We start from the raw sequence: 22,125 nt of genomic DNA, 5'->3' as shown, positions 1-22,125 counted from the left end.
TGAATTTGAAACACTTGAAATATCTATAAAAGATGATAGTGGTTTATCTATACCATTTAAATTTGGTAGAGTAACTATAACATTGCATTTTATTAAAGTATGAATAATCCATATATTGATTACTATAAAATCCAAGCCGGTAACGGTATTGTATCTTATGCTGGGCATAGATACCAGTCCGGTAATGGTATATTTGGTAAAATATTTAAACACATTAAACCTGCATTAAAATATGTAGCAAATAAAGGATGGGATGCATTTAACGGTATTGGTAATGATATACTATCTGGTAAATCATTCAAAGAAGCCGGCACAAATCAGTTGATAAGATCAGCTGATACTATTTTAACAGATGTTAAAAATAAAGTTTCTAATGTTAGACAACAAAAAGGTTTAGGACGTAAACGTAAAGTTAAAACTAAACTAAAATCTTATAAAAGACGTAAAACAGTTAAGAAAAAACAAAGAAAATACTAAAAATGTCTACAATACACGAATTATCATCTCTAATGACACTTCCAGAAATGGATGTGTTTGGAGTACCACCAACACAACTAATGATTGAACGTGATGTTCAAACTGAACACCGTCCAATAAGTACATTATCTAATTCAACAAATACTATTGAATTTGAAATACATACAGGCTTAAATGAATATATTAACTTAAGCAAAAGTGAACTTTATTTATGTTTAAAATTTAAATTACAAAAGTCTACTGTATCAACAACACCTGAAGTTAAAGCAGAAGACTGGAAACTAATATCTCCAATCAATTATTTAATGCATTCATTTATTAAACAAATTGATGTAAATATTGGTCAAACAACTGTTACAACATCATCAGTGAATTATTCATATGTGTCATATATTGACACTCTTCTTAACAGTAATAGTGATGCTAGAAATACACATTTAGAGACTGCATTTTGGCATAAAGATGAGACACCTATGGATTCGGTAAATGAGATAAGAAGTAGTCGTATACGACCGTCAGGTAACTCATTATCTGACGGGTGTGAAGTCGAAATGTATGGCAATTTGCACATTGATTTAGCATCGCAAGTAAAGTCTTTACTTGGAGGGGTCACACTGAATATTAAAATTTACCCACAAGATCCCAAGTTTTATTTAATTTATGATAAAACATTGATACCAACAGTTGAAATAATGGACGTAAGATTGTTTATGCATAAATCTATTGTTAACCCACAAGTAGTTGTGGCACACAATAGAGCACTTGAAAGTGCTAATGCCCGCTATTTTATTACACGAAAGGAAGTAAAGACATCAATTATAGCTAAAGACACATTAGATTGTTATTTAAATAATGTCATCAATGGAGTGATTCCTAGAAAAATATATATTGGTTTTGTTAGTAACGAAGCATATAATGGTTCATATAATATGAACCCATTTTATTTTAAAAATTACAATATCCGACACATTGCATGCTATGTTGATGGGACTCAATATCCACACAGACCATACACACCAGACTTTGCAAATAAAAAATATATGCGTGAATATTTTGGATTATTTGAAACAGCAAATCAAATCAAACACTCAACAGATATTGACATAACACGGGAAGAGTATGCTGAAGGTTATACACTATTTGGATTCAATTTTACACCGGATTTATCTGATGGAGTAGCAAAAAGTGGTTATGTATCAACTGTGGTTAGAGGTAACTTACGAGTTGAACTAAAGTTTGCCTACCCTATACAAGAGACTGTAACTGCAATCATATTCTGCGAATATGATAGTTGTGTAGAAATAGAGAGCTCAAGATTTGCTATTAAAAATTTTCAATAAATATGAATACATTACAAATAAATAACTATTTTAAAAATTGTAATAAATATTATGGTACATATCCGAGAGATATGTTACCAAATATTATACCAAAAGATAGTGGTGTTATTATTAATACAGATAAAGCTAGTGATGCTGGTGAACACTGGGTTAGTGTATACAAAACAAATAATGATAGCATTATATATTTTGATTCATTTGGATTACAACCACTACATAATGATATCTTAAATTTTATAAAAGACAATACTGTAAACGGTTGGTATTACAACTGTATTAATTTTCAAAGTGTATACTCTAATACTTGTGGATTATATTGTATTTATTTTTTAACTAATTATTTTAATGGCGGATCATTTGAACAAATCCAAACTGTGTTTGGTTTTAATCCTCACATTAATGATTGTGTTGCTAAATTATTATGTAACTGGTAAATGTCATTTATCAGATGTGTATAAAAATTTTAGTGATTATTATAGAATATACATTAAAATAAAAGATATTTATAATGAAAAGTTTCTTATTGTTATGACTAATGTAAACGTAATTAATGGTACGTTAGCAAATATTGCGTCAACATATAGACATCGCATTGAGCGCTATTTTATAGAAGAAGGGTTTCCCCTCAACAACGAACACGATTTACTTTTTATAGTAAACAAACTTAATCTGTAAAATGAGTAAAATTAATCAAATCTGTGGTGTAATGGACGCACAAGGTTTTGTTTATAACAATATCTTTGTCCCCCGTGAGATTGCAATAATATCTCACACTTGTAAAATGTCTGAGTTGTGTGAGACAAACTTAACTTATAGAGATATGGAATTGAAAGATCGGATTACTAACCTTTATTTGGCCAACAACTTATTGGGATTATCGTTACGTACAGTAAACACTGAGATAACAAAAAACTCAACAATGGATGCCAAACAAATTATTATTCAGATGTATGAGAAAATCAAAAGCAAAGAAAAGCCATACATTGGAATTAAGTGCTCTCAATTGGCGGATATATTGGACATGTGCGCTATACCTTACGTTGAATTGGATCAGTATAGATGTCCTAGTCTTAAGACATTAAAGAGAATGTATGGAGGCCGTTCATGTCATTTTCATGAACGTATCATACCCGATAAATCAGATATGAGATGCGCTCAACACAAATGTGAGCTATTGTGGAAATGGCTTAAAAATTACTATTTGTTTTCATATTAAAATGTAAATAATTATACAATTTTTATTTATTTATCAGTAAAATTATTTTATTCAATTAATTTGTTTTGTTTATTTATTACAATATTAGTTTAATAATATACAATAATTACATTAATTAAGATATTTAATGATTTCATCTTTCATTGACAATAAATTGTCAATTTCAGGGAATATGACATTTAATTTTTTAATGTTACCATTACTAATGATACTAAAACAATACAATTGTTTTTTCAAACGCATGAATGAGATAACTCGATGATCTCCAAACGAACCAAAGTCTTGGTTTTCTAGCTTTTTCAACAACTCTTTGAATTCATTACCATATAAATAAACGCCATGTTTGGTGTAGAAGACATCTTCTCCATCATTGCAAACAGTCAGTCGGATGTCCACAAATTTTTCACCGTTTTCGTGTTCCAATACACGAACAAATTTGTCAAATTTGTTTTCACCATCAGATTTGGTGAAAATGGATTTTTGAAACAATGTTTTGCCAACCATTTTGATGATGAAAAATTTAATTTACAATAATAATCAGTTATAACAAAACTAATAAACACTAATACAATAATAGTGTATACACTTTGCTTTTATAAGTTAATATTTTATAGAGTAAACAGGATTTACGATAGTGTAATACACTATTTGTTGTTGCAATAGTAGTTAAACTACTTATTGCAACAGATGTTGCAATAATTGAAGCAATAGTTGTTAAACAACTTGTTTCAACTGTTTTTGTAATAGTTGATGCAATAGTTTATGAGTTTATAACTACATCAACATTTATTATAGTAATACAATTTGCATTATCAATATGCCTGTGATAACTAATGTTTCGATGACTGCTGATCTCTTTGATATGATTGGTTTTATTGATTTAAGAAAATTGTGTAACAACTGTTGTAATTGTGTATATCACAATTACCCATTTGTGAGAGTAATTAAACGGTATCGTAACCCTAATGCCACGGTTATGATATACGACTCTGGTAAACTAGTATGTGTGGGTGCAAAATCAAAAAATGATGGTCGAATAGCATTACGAAAGACTGCTCGCATAATACAAAAACTCGGATATGATATCAAATTACATAACTTACGTGTGACTAACATTGCTGCGTCACATAACCTGAAAAACGACTTGAATGTAGAGAAACTGATGAATCAATTTAATTGGAGCAGTAATTATGAGTTGGAAATATTTCCACATTTGAGGATCAATTGTGGTAATAAAAGACATATAACTCTCACTAGAAAAGGGAAAATGATATTGACTGGTGTTTATACTAGAAAAGCATTGAATGAATTATATGAAGAGTTTATGTTTAAATACTTTGATTACTTAATAAACAAATAAATATGAAGAAAGTTAGATTTGATGACAAAATACAGATAAAGACTATGTATGTTTGGTCATATGCTTCAAGACAGGCTCGTATATCTAACTGGCATTGGATAGTTTTTAACAGACGTATTCATGAATATTAGTGTAAACTAATTGAAGAAAATATATCATATGTATTAGATAAAAATTTTAGAGAGAAAATATTTAATGAACGCTTTTGTAAATAAATAAAATGTAAATAAATTATAAATATTATTTTAAAAATAAATGTATTTATATTTATTTTGTTTACATCTACACTCATGTTAGGTCACATGATTTCCGCTATCCCCTCTCCGCTAATACATCGGAAGGTTGACCAGTTCGGTAAGTTGGTCAGTTTAGGTAGGTGGTCTGTTAGGTTAGGTTGGGTTAGGTTCGGGTAGTTGGTCAGTTCGGTTAGTTGGTCAGTTCGGGTAGTTGGTCAGTTCGGGTAGTTGGTCAGTTCGGGTAGTTGGTCAGTTCGGGTAGTTGGTCAGTTCGGGTAGTTGGTCAGTTCGGGTAGTTGCTCAGTTCGCGTATGTGGTCAGTTTGGGTATGTGGTCAGTTCGGGTAGGTGGTCAGTTCGGGTAGGTGGTTACTATGGGTAGTTGGTCAGTTCGGGTAAGATGGTCAGTTCGGGTAAGATGGTCAGTTCGGTTAGGTTGTCGGTTCGGGTAGGTGGTCAGATCGGGTAGGTGGTCAGTTCGGGTAGGTGGTCAGATTGGGTAGAGGTAGTAGTGACGTCATTGGTGTACTTCACTTAGGTTAGGTTAGGTGGAGTCACGTGATCACGTGAACCCCCTCTCCGTGACACAGCTATATGGGGGAAAGCACTGTGCTTTCCCTCATGTGAACCCTTAGGTACCAACTACTCCCGATTTCATAACCGATACTAACGAAGCCATTTGATCGACTAATATGATATCGGGTTTCAGTTGACATATAGTTTGTTCAACTTTTTGATTGATTTTGCGATGCATTTCGACAATATTTTTCTGATCTTTTAACATAATCACTGCCTTTTCCAGTGGACCTTCCGGTCCGAGTATACCTTTTTCTTTCAGATACAGTCCCCAGTATTTGGCGGTCGATTGGTCAGCATTTTCACGATCATTCATTGACCACAATATCTCTCGGATACCGTACGGCTCCAGTTTACCTCTCCATTGGTCACATATGCCAAACGTACACTCGTGTCCCGCTTTGATCAACACCTGTGCTATGGCTATGGAAGCGTTTACATGACCCGTACCGTCAATCGGTAAAAATAGTATTTTTAATTTTTTCATTATTTCAAAAAAATGATTAATAAAACACTAAACCTTATATAATTTTATTTTATTTCTAATTATTAAAAAGTATTATATTTGTTACTAACATTGTACTAAAATTTCATTAACTGATTTGTAATCTTAAATAAAATAAATAAATACTTACTTACAGTAACTTACTGTCCATGAAATTTAGTCTATACTTTACATTACATATGAATTGATTACATTGTATTATAATCATTAATATACGATATATTTATTTAATTTTAGCATTAGTACACTAAAGTAAATGTGTCTCTAATGTACTCAATAATTACAATTTTAATTCAATTTATAAATCATTTAAAAATAAATATTTATAATTCAATTGAACAGACACAATACAATACTAAAATTAATTTAGTTAATTTATAAAAATATTACTTATCACCTAATATAGAAATTATTTAATTATAAAACAGTATTTAGTTAACATGTTTTATATTGATAAGTAATTTTATTTAAATTTAAAATCACATAACTTTACTAATATTTCAAAATTGTTTTGTGTTAGTTAGTAAGTAAGTGAATTAGTTAGTGAATATTATTAATTAAAAAAATTTATCTATATTAACGTGACCCAGTTCAAATGCATTGATATGATAATTATTATTTAGTATCATTTTAAAATAAAATATTTATAATAATATTTATAACAATAACAAAAATTATTAGTAATATTATAAGCTTTATCAAACTTATTTTCTATTATTATATAGTTATCATGAATATACAAATTTTCATTTATGAAAACATTATTTTTAAATATATTATATGTTATATTAATAGACAAAATAACGCTATATTGTCAGCCAAGAGGCCGACAATTAGATAAAAGGATGGTTTGATAATAGATAACGATTACATGTAGTGATTGGGTTGAGGGACAAAACGTTACTAAAGGGTGGAAAGGGATGTGATGTCTATATGAGCGGTATATTATACATAATATTTAAAAAACAATTATCTTTAAATGCAAATATTATGATAATTATCACTAACATAATAGTTTACTATTAAAAGTAAAAACACTTTTTATTAAATAAAAAAAATATTAAATACACTTCGCCATCAAAATACTCAAATATTATATTTTAAATGAATTAATAGTAGATTTAAAAATTAATATTTATTTAATATATTAATTAATTTTAATATTTGTATTATTAGATTAAAAATGTATAATATAATATTAAACCATTAAATCATATAATTTCTCAGTTAATTTAAAATAATTCTTATATAAAAAAAATTTACTAAATTTTTAAATTAAATTAAAACATTTTCAAGAGTAAACTTAGATAATATTTAATAACAACATTCAGTCATATTAAGTCATGTTATATTTATTTATATTAATTTATAATTTATATTTTTTTAAGTAATAATATTATTACCATATGTTTGGACTAAATTTTCGAAAATTTCAGGTAATTTTGTTAAACTATTTTCCGTACGAATTCTTTGTGATATTTTTTTCAATTTTTCAGATAATATATTGTCATTAACTAGACTTTCAATAGTTGTCAATAGTTCCTCTTCAGAGCACTTGTAGGCATCGAGTCGTATACCAAACCCTTTTTCATGAACTCTCTGTGCATTATCGTACTGATCGCCAAACAGTGGCATAACTATCATAGGCTTTCCACATGAAAATGTTTCAGTAATAGTATTGTTTCCGCCGTGAGTTATAACCAAATCAACTAATGGCAAGACATTGATTTGTGGTACACTAATCTCACCCCACATATTGTCTGGTAAATCATACTCATCATCTAACGGTCCTTTTGATACAATAAATCTGTGCTTAGATTTTGCAAGTATACCGACTAAGCGTTTCATGTTATCGACATCAGTACCGCCCATAGAGCCCAATGAAAAATATATCAGTTTTCCCGGTTTGTCCAGTAATTGTTCAGGTATTTCAAATGGCAAATGTTGTTCACTTCTCATAAAGTTATCAAAACGATACCAATTGTCGGGCAGTGGTCTTATGTCCAGATAATCCAATTCCAATGGATAGCCGTATATATTCAGATATTTTGATTCACTAATTAATGAATTTTCTTTTAATTTCGGGAAACCATTGGCCACTTCTATGTCATTAAACACTTGCCACGTCTCCTGAATGTTCTCATTATAGACTCTATTAAATGTTTGCCATTCACTGATGGGACCGGTTGTCGGTAAACCTATTGATTATTAATATAAATAAAATTTTAATTTCATTATTATTATTTTTTGTATTGCAAAAAAAATATTATTGTTATAATAAACTAACCGGAAAAAGCCGGCGGTGTTCTGTCGTCCCGTATAGATGTTAATGGATTACAACTGCATACCAATACCCACGGGATTCCCGATTTCTTAACAATTAATGATGACATTTGATCTAATATTATGATATCGGGTCGGACTTGACTTATGGTTTGTTCAACTTTGTCATCAATTTCTTGTTGCGTTTTGTTTACACTTTTTTGCTCTTTTAATATAATAACTGCTTTTTCCAGTGGACTAACCGGACCTAAAATACCTTTCTCTTTGAGATATAGTCCCCAGTATTTGGCGGCCGATTCGTCAGCATTTTGTCGATCATTCATTGACCACAATATCTCTCGGATACGGTACGGCTCCAGTTTACCCCTCCATTGGTCACATATGCCAAACGTACACTCGTGTCCAGCTTTGATCAATACCTGTGCCAAAGCTATAGAAGCATTTACATGACCCGTACCGTCAATCGGCATGAATAGTACTTTTAATTTTTTCATTATTTTAAAAAATAACAATCAAATTACACTTAAAACACTAAATCTTATTTAATTTTTAGATATATTTTATTATTATTTTTTCTAATTATTATAAATCATTATATTTGATTTCATTTTATTGAATAACATTTCAAGACTAATGATTATCTTAAATAAAATATATTTTTACTTTATGTCAATGAAATTTAGTTTATACTTTACATATGAATGGCTTACATTGTTTTCATTAATATACGATATATTTATTTAATTTTAGCATTTACGTAATAAGTTTATTATGATTAAAAAATTTTAGTGAACTAAAATAAATGTGTCTTTAATGTAACAAATTTTTACATTTTAATTCAGTTAATAAAAAAATGTGTAAATAATAACAATTTAGTTATCACCGATTATAACTAATATAAGAATTTATTACTAATTAATTACTTAATTATAAGAGAGAGAGAGAGAGAGAGAGAGAGAGAGAGACAGAGAGAGAGAGAGAGAGAGACAGAGAGAGAGAGAGAGAGAGAGAGAGTTTACTTGTTTTACATTTACTTAACATGTTTTACATTGAATTGTTAAATTATTTTGACTAAAAAATATGTCTAAAATAGTTTAATATAATACAAACTTATAGTAATAGTACATCTATTACCGAAAATAATAATTTTATTTAAACATTAATATCAATTAAATTACATAATTTCTTATTTATTCTAAAACTAATAAAATACTACTTTTATAAAAAAATTTTAGTAAACTTTAACACTAAAAAAATAAAATATTTTTCAATAGTAAATCTTTATTAATAACATTATCTATTGTCATATTATTTAATTTATATTCTTATTAATAGTATTATTATTATTAGCATATGTTTGGACCAAACTTTCTAAAATTTGCGGTAATTTTGTTAAACTGTTTTCATCACAAATTTTTTGTGATATTTTTTGCAACTTTTCAGCTAAAATAGTGTTTTCACTAAGATTTTCAATAGCTGTCAATAGTTCTTCTTCAGAGCACTTGTAGGCATCGAGTCGTATACCAAATCCTTTCTCTTGAACTCTCTGTGCGTTATCGAACTGATCGCCAAACAGTGGCATAACTATCATAGGCTTTCCAAATGAAAACGTTTCGGTAATAGTATTGTTTCCGCCGTGAGTTATAACCAAATCAACTAATGGCAAGACATTGATTTGTGGTACACTAATCTCACCCCACATATTGTCCGGTAAATCATACTCATTACCTAACGGTCCTTTTGATACAACAAATCTGTGCTTAGATTTTGCAAGTATACCGACTAAGCGTTTCATGTTATCGACATCAGTACCGCCCATTGAGCCCAATGAAAAATATATCAGTTTTCCCGGTTTGTCCAGCAATTGTTGCGGTACTTCAAACGGCAAATGGAGTTCACTTCTCATAAAGTTATCAAAACGATACCAATTTTCAGGCAATGGTCTTATTTCCAGATAATCCAATTCCAATGGATAGCCGTATATATTCAGATATTTTGATTCATTAAATAATGATCTTTCTTTTAATGGCGGGAAACCATTGGACACTTCTATGTCATTCAACATTTGCCATGTTTCTTGAATGCCCTCTTTATAGGCTGTATTAAATGTTTGCCATTCACTGATTGGGCCGGTTGTCGGTAAACCTATGTATTAATAATAAAAATAAAATTTTAATCTTATTATTTTTTTGTATTGCAACTTATAATTACAAAAAATAAATAATTAATTAACCGGAAAAAGCCGGTGGTGTTCTATCGTCCCGTATATATGTTAATGGATTACAACTGCATACCAATACCCACGGGATTCCCGATTTCATAACCGATATTAATGATGTCATTTGATCTAATATTATGATATCTGGTCGGACCTGACTTATGGTTTGTTTAACTTTGTCATCGATTTCCTGTTGCATTTTGTTTATATCTTTTTGCTCTTTTAACATAATAACTGCCTTTTCCAGTGGACTAACCGGACCTAAAATACCTTTCTCTTTGAGATACAGTCCCCAGTATTTGGCGGCTGATTCGTCAGCATTTTGTCGATCTTTCATTGACCACAATATTTCTCGGATACCGTACGGCTCCAGTTTACCCCTCCATTGGTCACATATGCCAAACGTACACTCGTGTCCAGCTTTGATCAGCACCTGTGACATAGCTATTGCCGCGTTTACATGTCCCGTACCGTCAATTGGTATGAATAGTACTTTTAATTTTGTCATTATTTTTTTTAAAAATATACACAAAATATTTAAAAAAAACTATTTTGAAAATATATCTAATATAAACTATTAATAATATTAAAGTATTTTACTATATTTGTTAGTTAGACTGTATGAACTAAACAAATTTACTGATTAATCAATATGTTTTATGTTCATTAATTTTATCTATCGATATACAACATAAAATAAATAATTAATATGTCCATGAATTTTTACTATAATTAAATGTTTATATTATATCAATATTATTTACTAGAAGTTGATTAGATATATGTATTAAAGCAAATTGTCAAGTTTTTTAGGAACTAATAAAAAGTAATTGTATGTTAAGATTACATTTAAAACTTTTAGTTAATTATCAAATAATTGATTGATAACTACTAAAACATTTAATAACTTAGATAGTACAGTATACTGTATTACTAATAATAAAATATACTAAAATAAAATAAATAAATAATAAAATATTTTAATTTAATTCATATTCTAATGCCATTAAAATTTTATAAGTGAATAATCATTATTATTTAGTTATTTAATTATATTGATTGTTAGATTAAAATAACAACTAAATAACCTTGATAATTTTTACATTTTGACACTACTTTATACAGTATTTATAGTTAGGGTAGTCTATACTATTAATATTTAGTAATTCAAAATCAGTTTCTAAATATAATATATAAATATAATTAACATTATACAAATATTTTTAATTTACAAATTTAATTTATGACTAGATTTTTGTTTATTAATAGGAAGATATATATATATATATATATATATTAATATATATAATAGTTATATACAGTATATATAATAAATCTATACTTATGAGCACTTGATTGACGAACATTTAAAAAGTTTCAAATTTAACGTGTATTTGAAAAAATTAATATATTTTAATATAACTTTAATTTAATAATAATATGTAATTAATTTTTAGTAATTTTTATCTCAACCTAATTATTATTTACGAGAAAATATATTATTTAATATAATGACCGGTTGTTCAATCATAACATATATCAAATAACTGATCAAATAAGTGACAAACATTATCCAAATTGTTGACATTATCTATAAAAAACAAAAATAAAACAAAAATTTATTTTTAAAAAATTAACTATAAATAAGTATATTAATAATATAATTACTAAATTGTCAATTGAATAATAAATCAATTGTTTTGTGTCAAAGATATATCTAAACAATACAAGTGCATGATAGAGATTGGCCTGAAATGTTAGTCTACTTAACGGCACCAATGGTGGCCAAGCGAGAACCCGTTGGACTATATGGCCGTAACCGGTCATACAAGCGAACAACATGTAGGCCCAGCACACGGACCATAGGGTACGGTTGATGGCACCGTATGCAACACTCAACCAGTTTCGATAACTATAGCCTAAAATCCATAGATAGCCAACAGATATTATGGCAATATTTACAGTCACACAGACTGTCCATAAAATTATATTCAATTTCTATAAATTTAAATAATGAAAAACAAAATAATAAAAAACTTATATTTAATAAACATATAAAGTATATAATTAACCTTGCTTATTTTGAAACTATGCTTATATTTTTCATACAAATAAGCGGTAATTATACCGACACAATAGGGACCGATATGACCAACAATTTTTGAATAAATCATATCTAAATAATTTTGATCGCTTAAAATAAAAATAAATAAATAGATTTTCTAAAAAATTAATTATTAATAATAATTGAAATACACTTACCTAATTGCTCTAATTAAACTGGGCACTAAATGATAATAATTGATTATATAGCCAGCAATAAACCAGCTTGCTAATATACAAATAATATTTATGACAATTCCCATATATTGTTTTCTATAAATTAAAATTTAAATAGTATTAAAAAAATAATTATAATAATTGTTTTTTTGTAAACAATAAATATACCTTGTATCTTTGCTAGCTAATAATACAGTTAGTAATGGCGATAATATTAACAATTGCATGTCCACTGCTAAATGCCATGTTTGATGGGCACACTATATAACAGTATATATCAATAGCTTTACATATGTATTAATTAAATAAAAATTTTAGTGTAATATTCAAATTATTTTTATAAAAAACAAAATTTATATCCTAATAACTTTAAGACATTTGTTTTGTCTGTTTGTTTGTTTGTTTGTTTGTTTGTATGTGTGCACACTTCCTCAACAACCATTTTTTAATTCAAAGCTAAAAATATATTGTTATATTTTCAATTTTAATTTAAAGCAATATTATTTCTATGGGAAATTTTAAATGATTATTGAGCTCAGGTAGGTTTTAGGGACAGGTAGGCTGGTGTCGTGTAATTACACTTTGCTATATTATATGAGTTACAGGGCACCGGGAGGTAAGCTACCTGTGCTAAATTTTTGCAAAATTTTCTCAAATGCAAAAATTTTCAATTTGTGTTAAAATTTTCAATTTTTATTGAAAGCAATGTAATTTCTATGAGAAATTTTAAATGTTTATTGAGCTCAGGTAGGTTTTAGGGACAGGTAGGCTGGTGTCGTGTAATTACACTTTACTATATTATATGAGTTACAGGGCACCGGGAGGTAAGCTACCTGTGCTAAATTTTTATAAAATTTTTTCAAATGCAAAAATTTTCAATTTTTATTAAAATTTTCAATTTTAATTTAAAGCAATGTTATTTCTATGGGAAATTTTAAATGATTATTGAGCTCAGGTAGGTTTTAGGGACAGGTAGGCTGGTGTCGTCTAATTACACTTTGCTATATTATATGAGTTACAGGGCACCGGGAGGTAAGCTACCTGTGCTAAATTTTTGCAAAATTTTCTCAAATGCAAAAATTTTCAATTTGTGTTAAAATTTTCAATTTTAATTTAAAGCAATGTTATTTCTATGGGAAATTTTAAATTTTTGTTGAGCTCAGGTAGGTTTTAGGGACAGGTAGGCTGGTGTGTCGTGTAATTACACTTTGCTATATTGTGTGAGTTTATGGCACATGTTAGCTACATGTGTTAAATTTCAGTAATTTTTTTTCAAATGCAAATTTTTTTTCGCAAAAATTAAATTTTCAATTTTTATTAAAATTATTTAAATATATATAAAAACTAAAATTTCTCAAAAGTTTAGTCGAATTAATGTGTATTGGTTCAGTAGTTTTGTTACATTAGGTTATGTAGTAGTTGTATAAACAAATTAAGTCTCATTCAAATTACTTATAGTAAATATTTTTAAATTAGTAAAAGAATTGCACGGCTATACATGTTGCTCGGGACAAACTAGTAATATATTATAAATATATGCTAAAAAATATTACAGTATAGATATAATAGACATACTGTATAACCTTTAAATTAGGGTTAAGTAATGTATTGGATTTTAGAGGGTATATAATGGGGTAAAAATCCAAAATCTTAGTCTTATTTGAGTATGTTTTGTCTTACCCGCCCATACCCTACCCTACTCTTGCGCAACCTCATGATACATATATAGATAATTTTTTACTAACTAACTAAATAATAATTAAATTTTTAAAACTAATAAAAAGATTGATATAATGCATACATCGGTATATAATTTTTGATTATTAATATAAAACATATTTGTCCACCAATACTGATGACACGTTTGTCTATTAATATCAACGTATAGATGCCATAGAGGAGATGGATGTGATGAATCTGCACCTGTATGTGTTAACTGATTGAACCAATAGTGTTCTAACAATACTAGACCAGCAATATATGCCAACACCGATGGTGTTAGTCTAACATATCGTTTGAAAACAATCAGCAAATATTGATAGCACCACCAGTTGCCAAACCAATTGTCCGTTTTTCTCATACTAGATGTTGACCAACTAGTTTGTAGAACATTGTAGGCGTGCAGGAATCCCGATACCAGGAATAATGTATCGATCCATTGAGTTGCGTTAGTAGTAAAGTGTTGCCAAAATGTTTTGTCCAATACCTGTACGTTATATACATTAGCTATAAATATAATAATAATAATAATATTATAAAATAATCAATAAAAAATAATAATTAATATTTATAAAATATATATATATATATTGTATATAATTTAGTTAACTGTATGTTTATTTTATCTAAATCTAAGCTAAATTTTTTTTATTTAAATAATCTTTAAAACTTAATAAATTTGATTTATTACTCACAAAAAAATTATTAAATAGACAATCAATAAATACTTTATAATATAAATTTAAAAAAATAAATTATTTAAAAAAAACAAATAATTACTAAAGATTATTACTAACCAGCTATTAGACTATAGAGATAACACGTGTGACAGTAGATAGTTAGCACTAATGTTATTAAACGTATACCATGCAAACTAGCAAAAGCCTGGGAATCGCCAGCACTTTGGCTACCGGTGCTCAACAATTGTCTAGTATTTGTGTACAATGAAAATGCTTTCAACGATTGCCATAATTTTGGATATCTAGTAATAGTTGTAACTGACATCCAATAATAATAATAATTAATAATTAAAAACAAAATTATAAATATTATTTATTTATAATATTTATTATACCTGTTTTCTTAATAAATATTTGTCTTAAACTTATTATTGTACCAACAATTGACAAAATTAATATTATTAGAAATATTGCTCTAGATAAATTTATTTTTTGGGGAAAAAATAATATTGGCCATTGCATTAATTTTTATTGTATATAATATTTCTAAGTTTACATACATAATAAATTTATGATACCATTCAACTGGGTTATTGTCATAATAATGTAGACCATAGTTAGCTATTAGATGACTGCTATTAGTGTAAACTTTTTTTTTAAAAATTAATTAATTGAAAAAAATAAATTATAACAAACTTTATAACATTATAAAAATTATTAGTAATCTATAAAATAATTAGTAAATATTTTATACGTTATTATGCTATACAAAATAAATAAATATATATTTAAAAATTTATATTTTATTTTTTTTAATACTGTCTATACAAATTTAGCTTACTTAACTTAATAAAATTATCCAGGACACTAGCATCACAATTATTACTTATTAGTAATGGCTTACGGGGACAGTTATCAAAATAATCCAACTGTCCATCACCATTGTGTCCCACAACAATTGAATTATCACAATAATAATCGAAAAGTTTGTTTAAAATTATGTTGTTTTTAAAAATTATGTTATCATTGCATTGTATATAATTTAATTGAAAATTAATATAGAATAATAGGATTAAAACATTAAAATTTAGCATTATATATATATTAATATAATTAATAATAATATTTTTTTAAATATAGTTTTCAAAACAAATTTTAAATAATAATTTGAATTATTTGTTGTACATAGATTAATAAATCAGTGACTTTAAAATAAAATAAGTTAAATACAAATTGTTTAATAAAAAATATTATAGTTTTTTTTAATAATAGCATAAACTATTATTGTATAATTTTTAATATGTGTTAAATAGTCATGACTAGTGTAATGCATTTGAAATTTTAAAAATGAAATTTTTTAAATATTTTGACTGTCATTTTCACCAAATCCTTGAATAAATAGGTTATTTTAATGCTTATCATCAATACATTATTTTTTATGTTTTAACAGAATCTTAAGTGAAAAATTAAAAATTTTAATTTATAATAGTAATAATTATAATAATAATGCAATATATTATTATGAAAATATTTATAATTATTTGATAATTGGCTGCTTTTTAAGTCAGAAACTGCTTATAAATATTTAGACTAACTTATAAAATGTCTCCTATTTATGGATATCCTAGGTTTCCTGGATTTACTGTATAATTTATATACAGTATATTAAACTTTAATTTAATTAACAGTAAACTGTAAATTTTGAATGAGTTTAATCTTGTATTGTATTATATACAGCCACTGTATGTTAATATTACATTATATTAATGTTTATACACTTTAATTAAAAATAATTAACTGATAATAGAGTTAATGTATGAAAAAACATTTAAATGGAGATATTAACTCTTAAAAATAAATTGAATTGAATTTATAATTGATAATTATTTTTATAATTTATTTAAAATTTAATTCTTAAGTTAAACCTAAAACTAAATTAAACATTAGTTTTAACATTTGTGAACCAATTCTAGCAAAAGTTGCGGCAATTTTTCAATACTTTTTTCCGATTGAATTCGTTGAGAAATTTTGGACAACTTTTCTGTCAACAAATTGTTGTTCAATAAACACTCAATGGATGACAATAGTTCCTCTTCAGAGCACTTGTAGGCATCGAGTCGTATACCAAACCCTTTTTCATGAACTCTCTGTGCGTTATCGTACTGATCGGCAAACAGTGGCATAACTATCATAGGTTTACCAAAGTATATCGTTTCCGATATGGTATTGTTTCCGCCGTGAGTTATAACCAAATCAACTAATGGCAAGATTTCCAGTTGCGGTACACTTGGCTGTCCCCACATATTATCAACTGGCAGATCATAATCATCGCCTAACAGTCCTTTTGATACAATAAATCTGTGCCCAGATTTTGCTAATATAGCTATCAATCGTTTCATATTATCGACATCTGCGCCGCCCATAGAGCCCAATGAAAAATATATTAGTTTTCCCGGTTTGTCACGTAATTGATCCGGTATTTCAAATAGTTTAGTCGACGGTTTGCTATCATATCGCATAAGATTATCAAAACGATACCAATTGTCCGGAAGTGGTCTTAGGTCGAGATAATCCAATTCCAATGGATAGCCGTATATATTCAGATATTTTGAATCGTTAATAAATGCCATCTCTGGTAACGGCGGTAAACCATTGGCCAACTCGTTGTCGTCAAACAATTTTTTCAATTTCCGCGATCCAGTCATAAGTGCCTTACGATACGACTGCCAGTCCTCTTTAGGCCCGTTAGTTGGCAAACCTGACCGATAAATATTTTTTTAAATAAAAATATTTATTTATTTTTTACAAATTACTAATAATTATTAGAATTTAATTTTTTTTAGTTTCTATGTATAGGTAAGTTATTTTTTAAAAACTTTCTAAACTATTCAAACTTAATATTAAAATATAACAATATAAGTTTTTTTTTAATATTAAATATTTTTTATGAGCATATAAAAAGTATAATTATAATAATAATTATTAACATAAATTATATGAAAAAAATTATATAGCAAATATTTTTTTTTAATATTTAGTTAAATTTTAATAGTTAGTATAAAATTAATACTTTAAAATCTAAAAATAAAATAAAAAATAACCTAAAAATGTTGTCTAACCTGAAAACCATGGGGGTGTACACTCATGATGTATACTTGTTAATGGATTGGCACTACACACCAGTACCCACGGTATACCCGATTTGGTTACCGACGGTAGCGACAAAAACTGGTCGCACACTATAACATCGGGTCGGAGGTCACGTATTACTTGGTTAACGTGCAGATCCTGTTGCTGTTGAAATGCAAACATCTTATCGCAGTCTTCCAGCTGTAGAAGCGCTTTCTCTAGCGGTGTTGACTCGGATCCCAAAATACCCTTTTCCTTCATAGACAGGGCATGCGATTTGAGGTATTGTTTTTCAGTATTTTGCTTATCCTTATCATCAGTTTTATCATCCCTGTCCTCAGTTTCAGTGGTATCCGATCCAACCATACGTATACCGTACGGTCTGAGTTTGTCCCGCCAATCGGCGCCGATATCAAACCAGCACTCGTGTCCCGATGATAGCAATACCTGTGCCATACCTATAGCGGCGTTTACGTGACCGGTGCCGGCAATCGGCACAAACAATACTCGCATTTTTTGTTTCATTAATTTTTTTTACATTAAAAATTCATTTGAATTAAATAATTACAAAGTTTTTTTAATGTGGTTTAAATTTTGTTTTTTTTCATTTTATTATATACTGTACTGTATTTTTATATCCTTTTATGATTTGAAATATGTATTAATAGAGTATATTATCAATTTTTATAACAATAATTACCAGAGTTTAATAGTATACTTCAAACGGTGCACTTAATGCACTAAATTTATTGTAAATAAGTTTGAAAGTGAATTAGCAAACTATCTATACATTACACACACATATATACTATATGTATAATATTGTATATAAATTATTTAAACTAAAATACATAGAAAACCAGTTAAGAATGCTAGAAAGCATTTTCAGAAAAAAAACTTGAATAGCATTGAAAACCATTAGTTTGTATAATTATAGCGGCTATATAGTAACATAAAAATTTAAAAATTGGTCAAATATACATAATATAAATATTGTCATGTATGGTATCAAATGATTCAGTATGACAAAATATTCTCAATTTTAGTCATGCAAGTTATCAAATGACTCAATATGATAAAATAAACACAACTTTAGTCATGTAGAGTATCAATTGACTCGGTATCACAAAATAAACTTAACTATAGTCATGTGGGGTATCAAATTACTCGGTATGACAAAATAAACAACTACTCATGTTTGTTATTAAATGATTTAGTATAACAAAATAATCATCTATAATTATACTTTTGCCGCTTATACTTATTCTTTGTTCCATTAATATCAAAATTTTAATGCATATTTTTTATTCTTGTTTTTGATGCTTTATTCAAATCTATAATTAAAAAAATTTCTAAAATTTTCTTATACTTTTCCCATTTTTAAAAAAATGTTGATATATTATATCATATTTTTGATGCTCTTTACAATTCTAGACGTTAAAATTTTTACCTAATTTTTTTACTTTGGTCGTCATTTTCTTTATGTTCCCGAAGAGATCAAAATTTTAATGCATATTTTTTATACTTGTATTTGATGCTTTATTCAAATCTATACTTAACAAAAATTTTCTTAAAATTTTCTTTACTTTGGCCGCCATTTTTTCTATGTTACCGAAGAGATATCAAAATTTTGATGCAACTTTTCAATACATTATTATTAGTCCTCTAAGCGAATCTGAAGTCAGAATTTCAAAATTCGCAAAATGAAATGCTACAGACAGACAGACAGACAGACAGACTCAAAAAGCCATTATAGATTTCAGTAAACAAAACTTTTCAAGTTTTTTTTTGATAAAGTGTAAAACTAGTGTTGGCAGAAACAAAATGTTAATTAAAATTAACTCGTAAAATTAAAATCATATTTAAATTTATTATAAAACATGATAATTTTTGCTTATTATTTGTTAATATCAGTAATAGCAGTGATTTTGATATTAGGTGGCACTTACTTGTGTTTTGTATGTCAATATTGGTCATGTATTTTACATTATATTATTATTATTGTTATTAATACAAAGTGTATTATACAATAATAATAATAATAACATAATGTAAAATACATGACCAATATTGACATACAAAACACAAGTAAGTGCCACCTAATATCAAAATCACTGCTATTACTGATATTAACAAATAATAAGCAAAAATTATCATGTTTTATAATAAATTTAAATATGATTTTAATTTTTTAATTTTATTCCTATAAAACAAGTATTAATATTAGAATAACTAGTTTTCTAACAATTATATTGACATTTAATAATTTTAATAATTTTTTAACATAGTATACTGTATATTAGTTTTTAAATATGTATAATTCAAGGAATACATTATATTATGCTATATTTTTCCAACCCTAGTAAATACCGCGTTGCACTAATAGTTAGTAATGTAAATTATAATATATACAGTATATACTGTATTATATATAAATATTAATAACCTTGAATCTACAATATTGTCAATTTGTCTACAATTTTAGTCTAGTAAAACAGTAGATTTCACTAAAAATTAGTAATTTTATGTAATAGCTATAAAAAAATTTATTAATTAATAAATTTATTTTATAGTAAATAATTAGAGATTAATTAGTATTTTAGTTATTGATGACTCTGGCATTTTTATTTAGATAATTAATTTAGAGGTTTATTGAATTTATTTATAAAAATAAACAGTATATATATATATTCATTATAATTTATATAATTTTAGTTTAAACAATAAATAATAATTATTATTATTTTTATTTTCTATTATTAATATACTATTATTCATATATATTGATTGATTTATAACAAATTATTTTATGTAAATTTGCATTTTTCAAACACATTTCTATGTTTTTTCAGTTCAGCCATACAGGCCTCCAATTGTTTATTCTCATCGGTGGTCGGCTCCGGTAGGTTTGCAACGATTGTCATAATTTGTTTACTACACTCTTGTTCATTGTCTTTATGTTTATCGGATACTTCATTCAATTTATGTATTTTAGTGTTAACTTTGCCCATACATGTCTTAAATGTATCGACATGTTTGGCAGCATCAGTATCGTGACACTTACCTTATTTCAAAAATAACAAACATTTAAAAAAAAATATATATATATAATAAAATTTATTTAACCAAAAAATTTAATTCAACTAATCTAATATATTAATGACTATTAAAAAAACTATATATAAGAAACAATAAACAGCTATTTATTTATCCAATTTAGTAATTTATATAATTTATAAAACATTTAAAAGTTATATAAGATTTATATATATTGAATACTTACTGCAAAACAATATGGCCATAGCTTCGGCAACTGTTTTAGCATCGCTTTCGCATTGAATTACATTAAATGTTAATATTGTAGCAATTATTGCCACAAACAATAATAATTTAGTCATTATTTTTAACATTATAGTTATTATTATTTTTATTTTTAGTGAAAATAGACTCAAGTCAAAGATTGATAATAAATAATTGAAAAAAATTATATTTAATTTTAAAATTTATATTAAATAATTAAATGTACTATACAATTTAACTATAATTATTTTATTTAGTACATTGAGTCATTAAATAATTTTATTAAATTTTTTTATTATTTAATCAATTGTTTTTTAAAATAAATAAATTTAATATTTATTTTTTTATATAAAAATTTTTCTATTAATTAGTTAATATTTATTACAGTAGATAATTAGTTTATTAATGTACGTAAAATAACAAATTGCATAATTTTACAAACTGTTTGATAAGCTGCATATAAATAGTAATTTTTATATTTTTTTTGTTTTTTATCATTAAAATTTTCAAATATAATTATTTTAAAAGTATTAAATTTTAAACTGATTATTTTATTTCTATTAATTACAATAATACTGCTGATTAAATTACATTATTATTATATATATAAAAAAAATATTTTAAAACTATTATTTAAACACTAATAGATTTATTCTAATTAAACATTATAATACATTAAATTATATTAAATACCAAAATTTAATTTACATTTTTTTAATTAACTCGATGTGTTTGTTTAGCTCCTGTATGCAAACTTCAACAGTTTTCAATTCATCTTTAGTTGGCTCAGGTAGTTGAGTAACTGTC

The 22,125-nt window shown here is 26.6% G+C and overlaps 7 protein-coding genes across 7 annotated transcripts; 2 read left to right on the top strand and 5 right to left on the bottom strand.

Annotated features, from left to right (window-relative positions):
- Positions 1-479: 479 nt before the first annotated feature.
- LOC128951447 (uncharacterized protein F54H12.2-like) lies at positions 480-1,817 on the top strand. Its single transcript, XM_054296694.1, has one exon. It carries the CDS (start codon positions 480-482, stop codon positions 1,815-1,817), a length of 1,338 nt encoding a protein of 445 aa, XP_054152669.1.
- Positions 1,818-3,850: 2,033 nt separating this feature from the next.
- On the top strand, positions 3,851-4,393 carry LOC128951446 (TATA box-binding protein-like 2). Its single transcript, XM_054296693.1, has one exon. It carries the CDS (start codon positions 3,851-3,853, stop codon positions 4,391-4,393), a length of 543 nt encoding a protein of 180 aa, XP_054152668.1.
- Positions 4,394-5,259: 866 nt separating this feature from the next.
- LOC128951445 (NDP-glycosyltransferase YjiC-like) lies at positions 5,260-8,486 on the bottom strand. The gene is made up of 3 exons (XM_054296692.1): positions 7,997-8,486; positions 7,113-7,907; positions 5,260-5,627 (listed from the first exon to the last, which is right to left on the bottom strand). Exons 1-3 carry the CDS (start codon positions 8,484-8,486, stop codon positions 5,260-5,262), a joined length of 1,653 nt encoding a protein of 550 aa, XP_054152667.1.
- A 299-nt stretch (positions 8,487-8,785) lies between these two features.
- LOC128951444 (NDP-glycosyltransferase YjiC-like) lies at positions 8,786-10,762 on the bottom strand. Its single transcript, XM_054296691.1, has 3 exons — positions 10,226-10,762; positions 9,356-10,137; positions 8,786-8,800 (listed from the first exon to the last, which is right to left on the bottom strand). The coding sequence occupies exons 1-3, from the start codon at positions 10,716-10,718 to the stop codon at positions 8,786-8,788; spliced, it is 1,290 nt and encodes a 429-aa protein (XP_054152666.1). The 5' UTR covers positions 10,719-10,762.
- Positions 10,763-11,369: 607 nt separating this feature from the next.
- On the bottom strand, positions 11,370-15,214 carry LOC128951443 (uncharacterized). The gene is made up of 5 exons (XM_054296690.1): positions 15,007-15,214; positions 14,414-14,716; positions 12,283-12,386; positions 11,939-12,208; positions 11,370-11,390 (listed from the first exon to the last, which is right to left on the bottom strand). Exons 1-5 carry the CDS (start codon positions 15,212-15,214, stop codon positions 11,370-11,372), a joined length of 906 nt encoding a protein of 301 aa, XP_054152665.1.
- A 1,624-nt stretch (positions 15,215-16,838) lies between these two features.
- Positions 16,839-18,531, bottom strand: LOC128951442 (O-mycaminosyltylonolide 6-deoxyallosyltransferase-like). Its single transcript, XM_054296689.1, has 2 exons — positions 18,009-18,531; positions 16,839-17,647 (listed from the first exon to the last, which is right to left on the bottom strand). The coding sequence occupies exons 1-2, from the start codon at positions 18,529-18,531 to the stop codon at positions 16,839-16,841; spliced, it is 1,332 nt and encodes a 443-aa protein (XP_054152664.1).
- Positions 18,532-20,825: 2,294 nt separating this feature from the next.
- On the bottom strand, positions 20,826-21,417 carry LOC128951441 (uncharacterized). The gene is made up of 2 exons (XM_054296687.1): positions 21,302-21,417; positions 20,826-21,082 (listed from the first exon to the last, which is right to left on the bottom strand). Exons 1-2 carry the CDS (start codon positions 21,414-21,416, stop codon positions 20,826-20,828), a joined length of 372 nt encoding a protein of 123 aa, XP_054152662.1. The 5' UTR covers position 21,417.
- Between the last annotated feature and the right edge of the window lie 708 nt (positions 21,418-22,125).

This window comes from Oppia nitens, unplaced genomic scaffold (assembly GCF_028296485.1).
Source record: "Oppia nitens isolate AA-2021 unplaced genomic scaffold, nextdenovo-longstitch-racon4-pilon3 scaffold1_pilon_pilon_pilon, whole genome shotgun sequence".
Taxonomy (NCBI): domain Eukaryota; kingdom Metazoa; phylum Arthropoda; class Arachnida; order Sarcoptiformes; family Oppiidae; genus Oppia; species Oppia nitens.
This window is presented reverse-complemented; position numbering and strand designations above follow the sequence as displayed.

Bases quoted from the DNA above. Each gene is read 5' to 3' on its own strand.
- LOC128951441 (XM_054296687.1), bottom strand. From the start codon at position 21,416: ATGACTAAATTATTATTGTTTGTGGCAATAATTGCTACAATATTAACA. The intron at 21,083-21,301 runs GTAAGTATTCAA...TTTTGAAATAAG, and splicing joins TATGGCCATATTGTTTTGCA to GTAAGTGTCACGATACTGAT.
- LOC128951443 (XM_054296690.1), bottom strand. From the start codon at position 15,214: ATGTCAGTTACAACTATTACTAGATATCCAAAATTATGGCAATCGTTG. The intron at 14,717-15,006 runs GTTAGTAATAAT...TTATATTTATAG, and splicing joins TCTCTATAGTCTAATAGCTG to CTAATGTATATAACGTACAG. The intron at 11,391-11,938 runs GTATTGTTTAGA...TATTATATTTAG, and splicing joins CCAATCTCTATCATGCACTT to AAACTGATTTTGAATTACTA.
- LOC128951447 (XM_054296694.1), top strand. From the start codon at position 480: ATGTCTACAATACACGAATTATCATCTCTAATGACACTTCCAGAAATG.
- LOC128951446 (XM_054296693.1), top strand. From the start codon at position 3,851: ATGCCTGTGATAACTAATGTTTCGATGACTGCTGATCTCTTTGATATG.
- LOC128951445 (XM_054296692.1), bottom strand. From the start codon at position 8,486: ATGAAAAAATTAAAAGTACTATTCATGCCGATTGACGGTACGGGTCAT. The intron at 7,908-7,996 runs GTTAGTTTATTA...AATAATCAATAG, and splicing joins AACACCGCCGGCTTTTTCCG to GTTTACCGACAACCGGTCCC. The intron at 5,628-7,112 runs GTAATAATATTA...ACGCTTCCATAG, and splicing joins AAATTTAGTCCAAACATATG to CCATAGCACAGGTGTTGATC.
- LOC128951442 (XM_054296689.1), bottom strand. From the start codon at position 18,531: ATGCGAGTATTGTTTGTGCCGATTGCCGGCACCGGTCACGTAAACGCC. The intron at 17,648-18,008 runs GTTAGACAACAT...TTTATCGGTCAG, and splicing joins TACACCCCCATGGTTTTCAG to GTTTGCCAACTAACGGGCCT.
- LOC128951444 (XM_054296691.1), bottom strand. From the start codon at position 10,718: ATGACAAAATTAAAAGTACTATTCATACCAATTGACGGTACGGGACAT. The intron at 10,138-10,225 runs GTTAATTAATTA...ATTAATACATAG, and splicing joins AACACCACCGGCTTTTTCCG to GTTTACCGACAACCGGCCCA.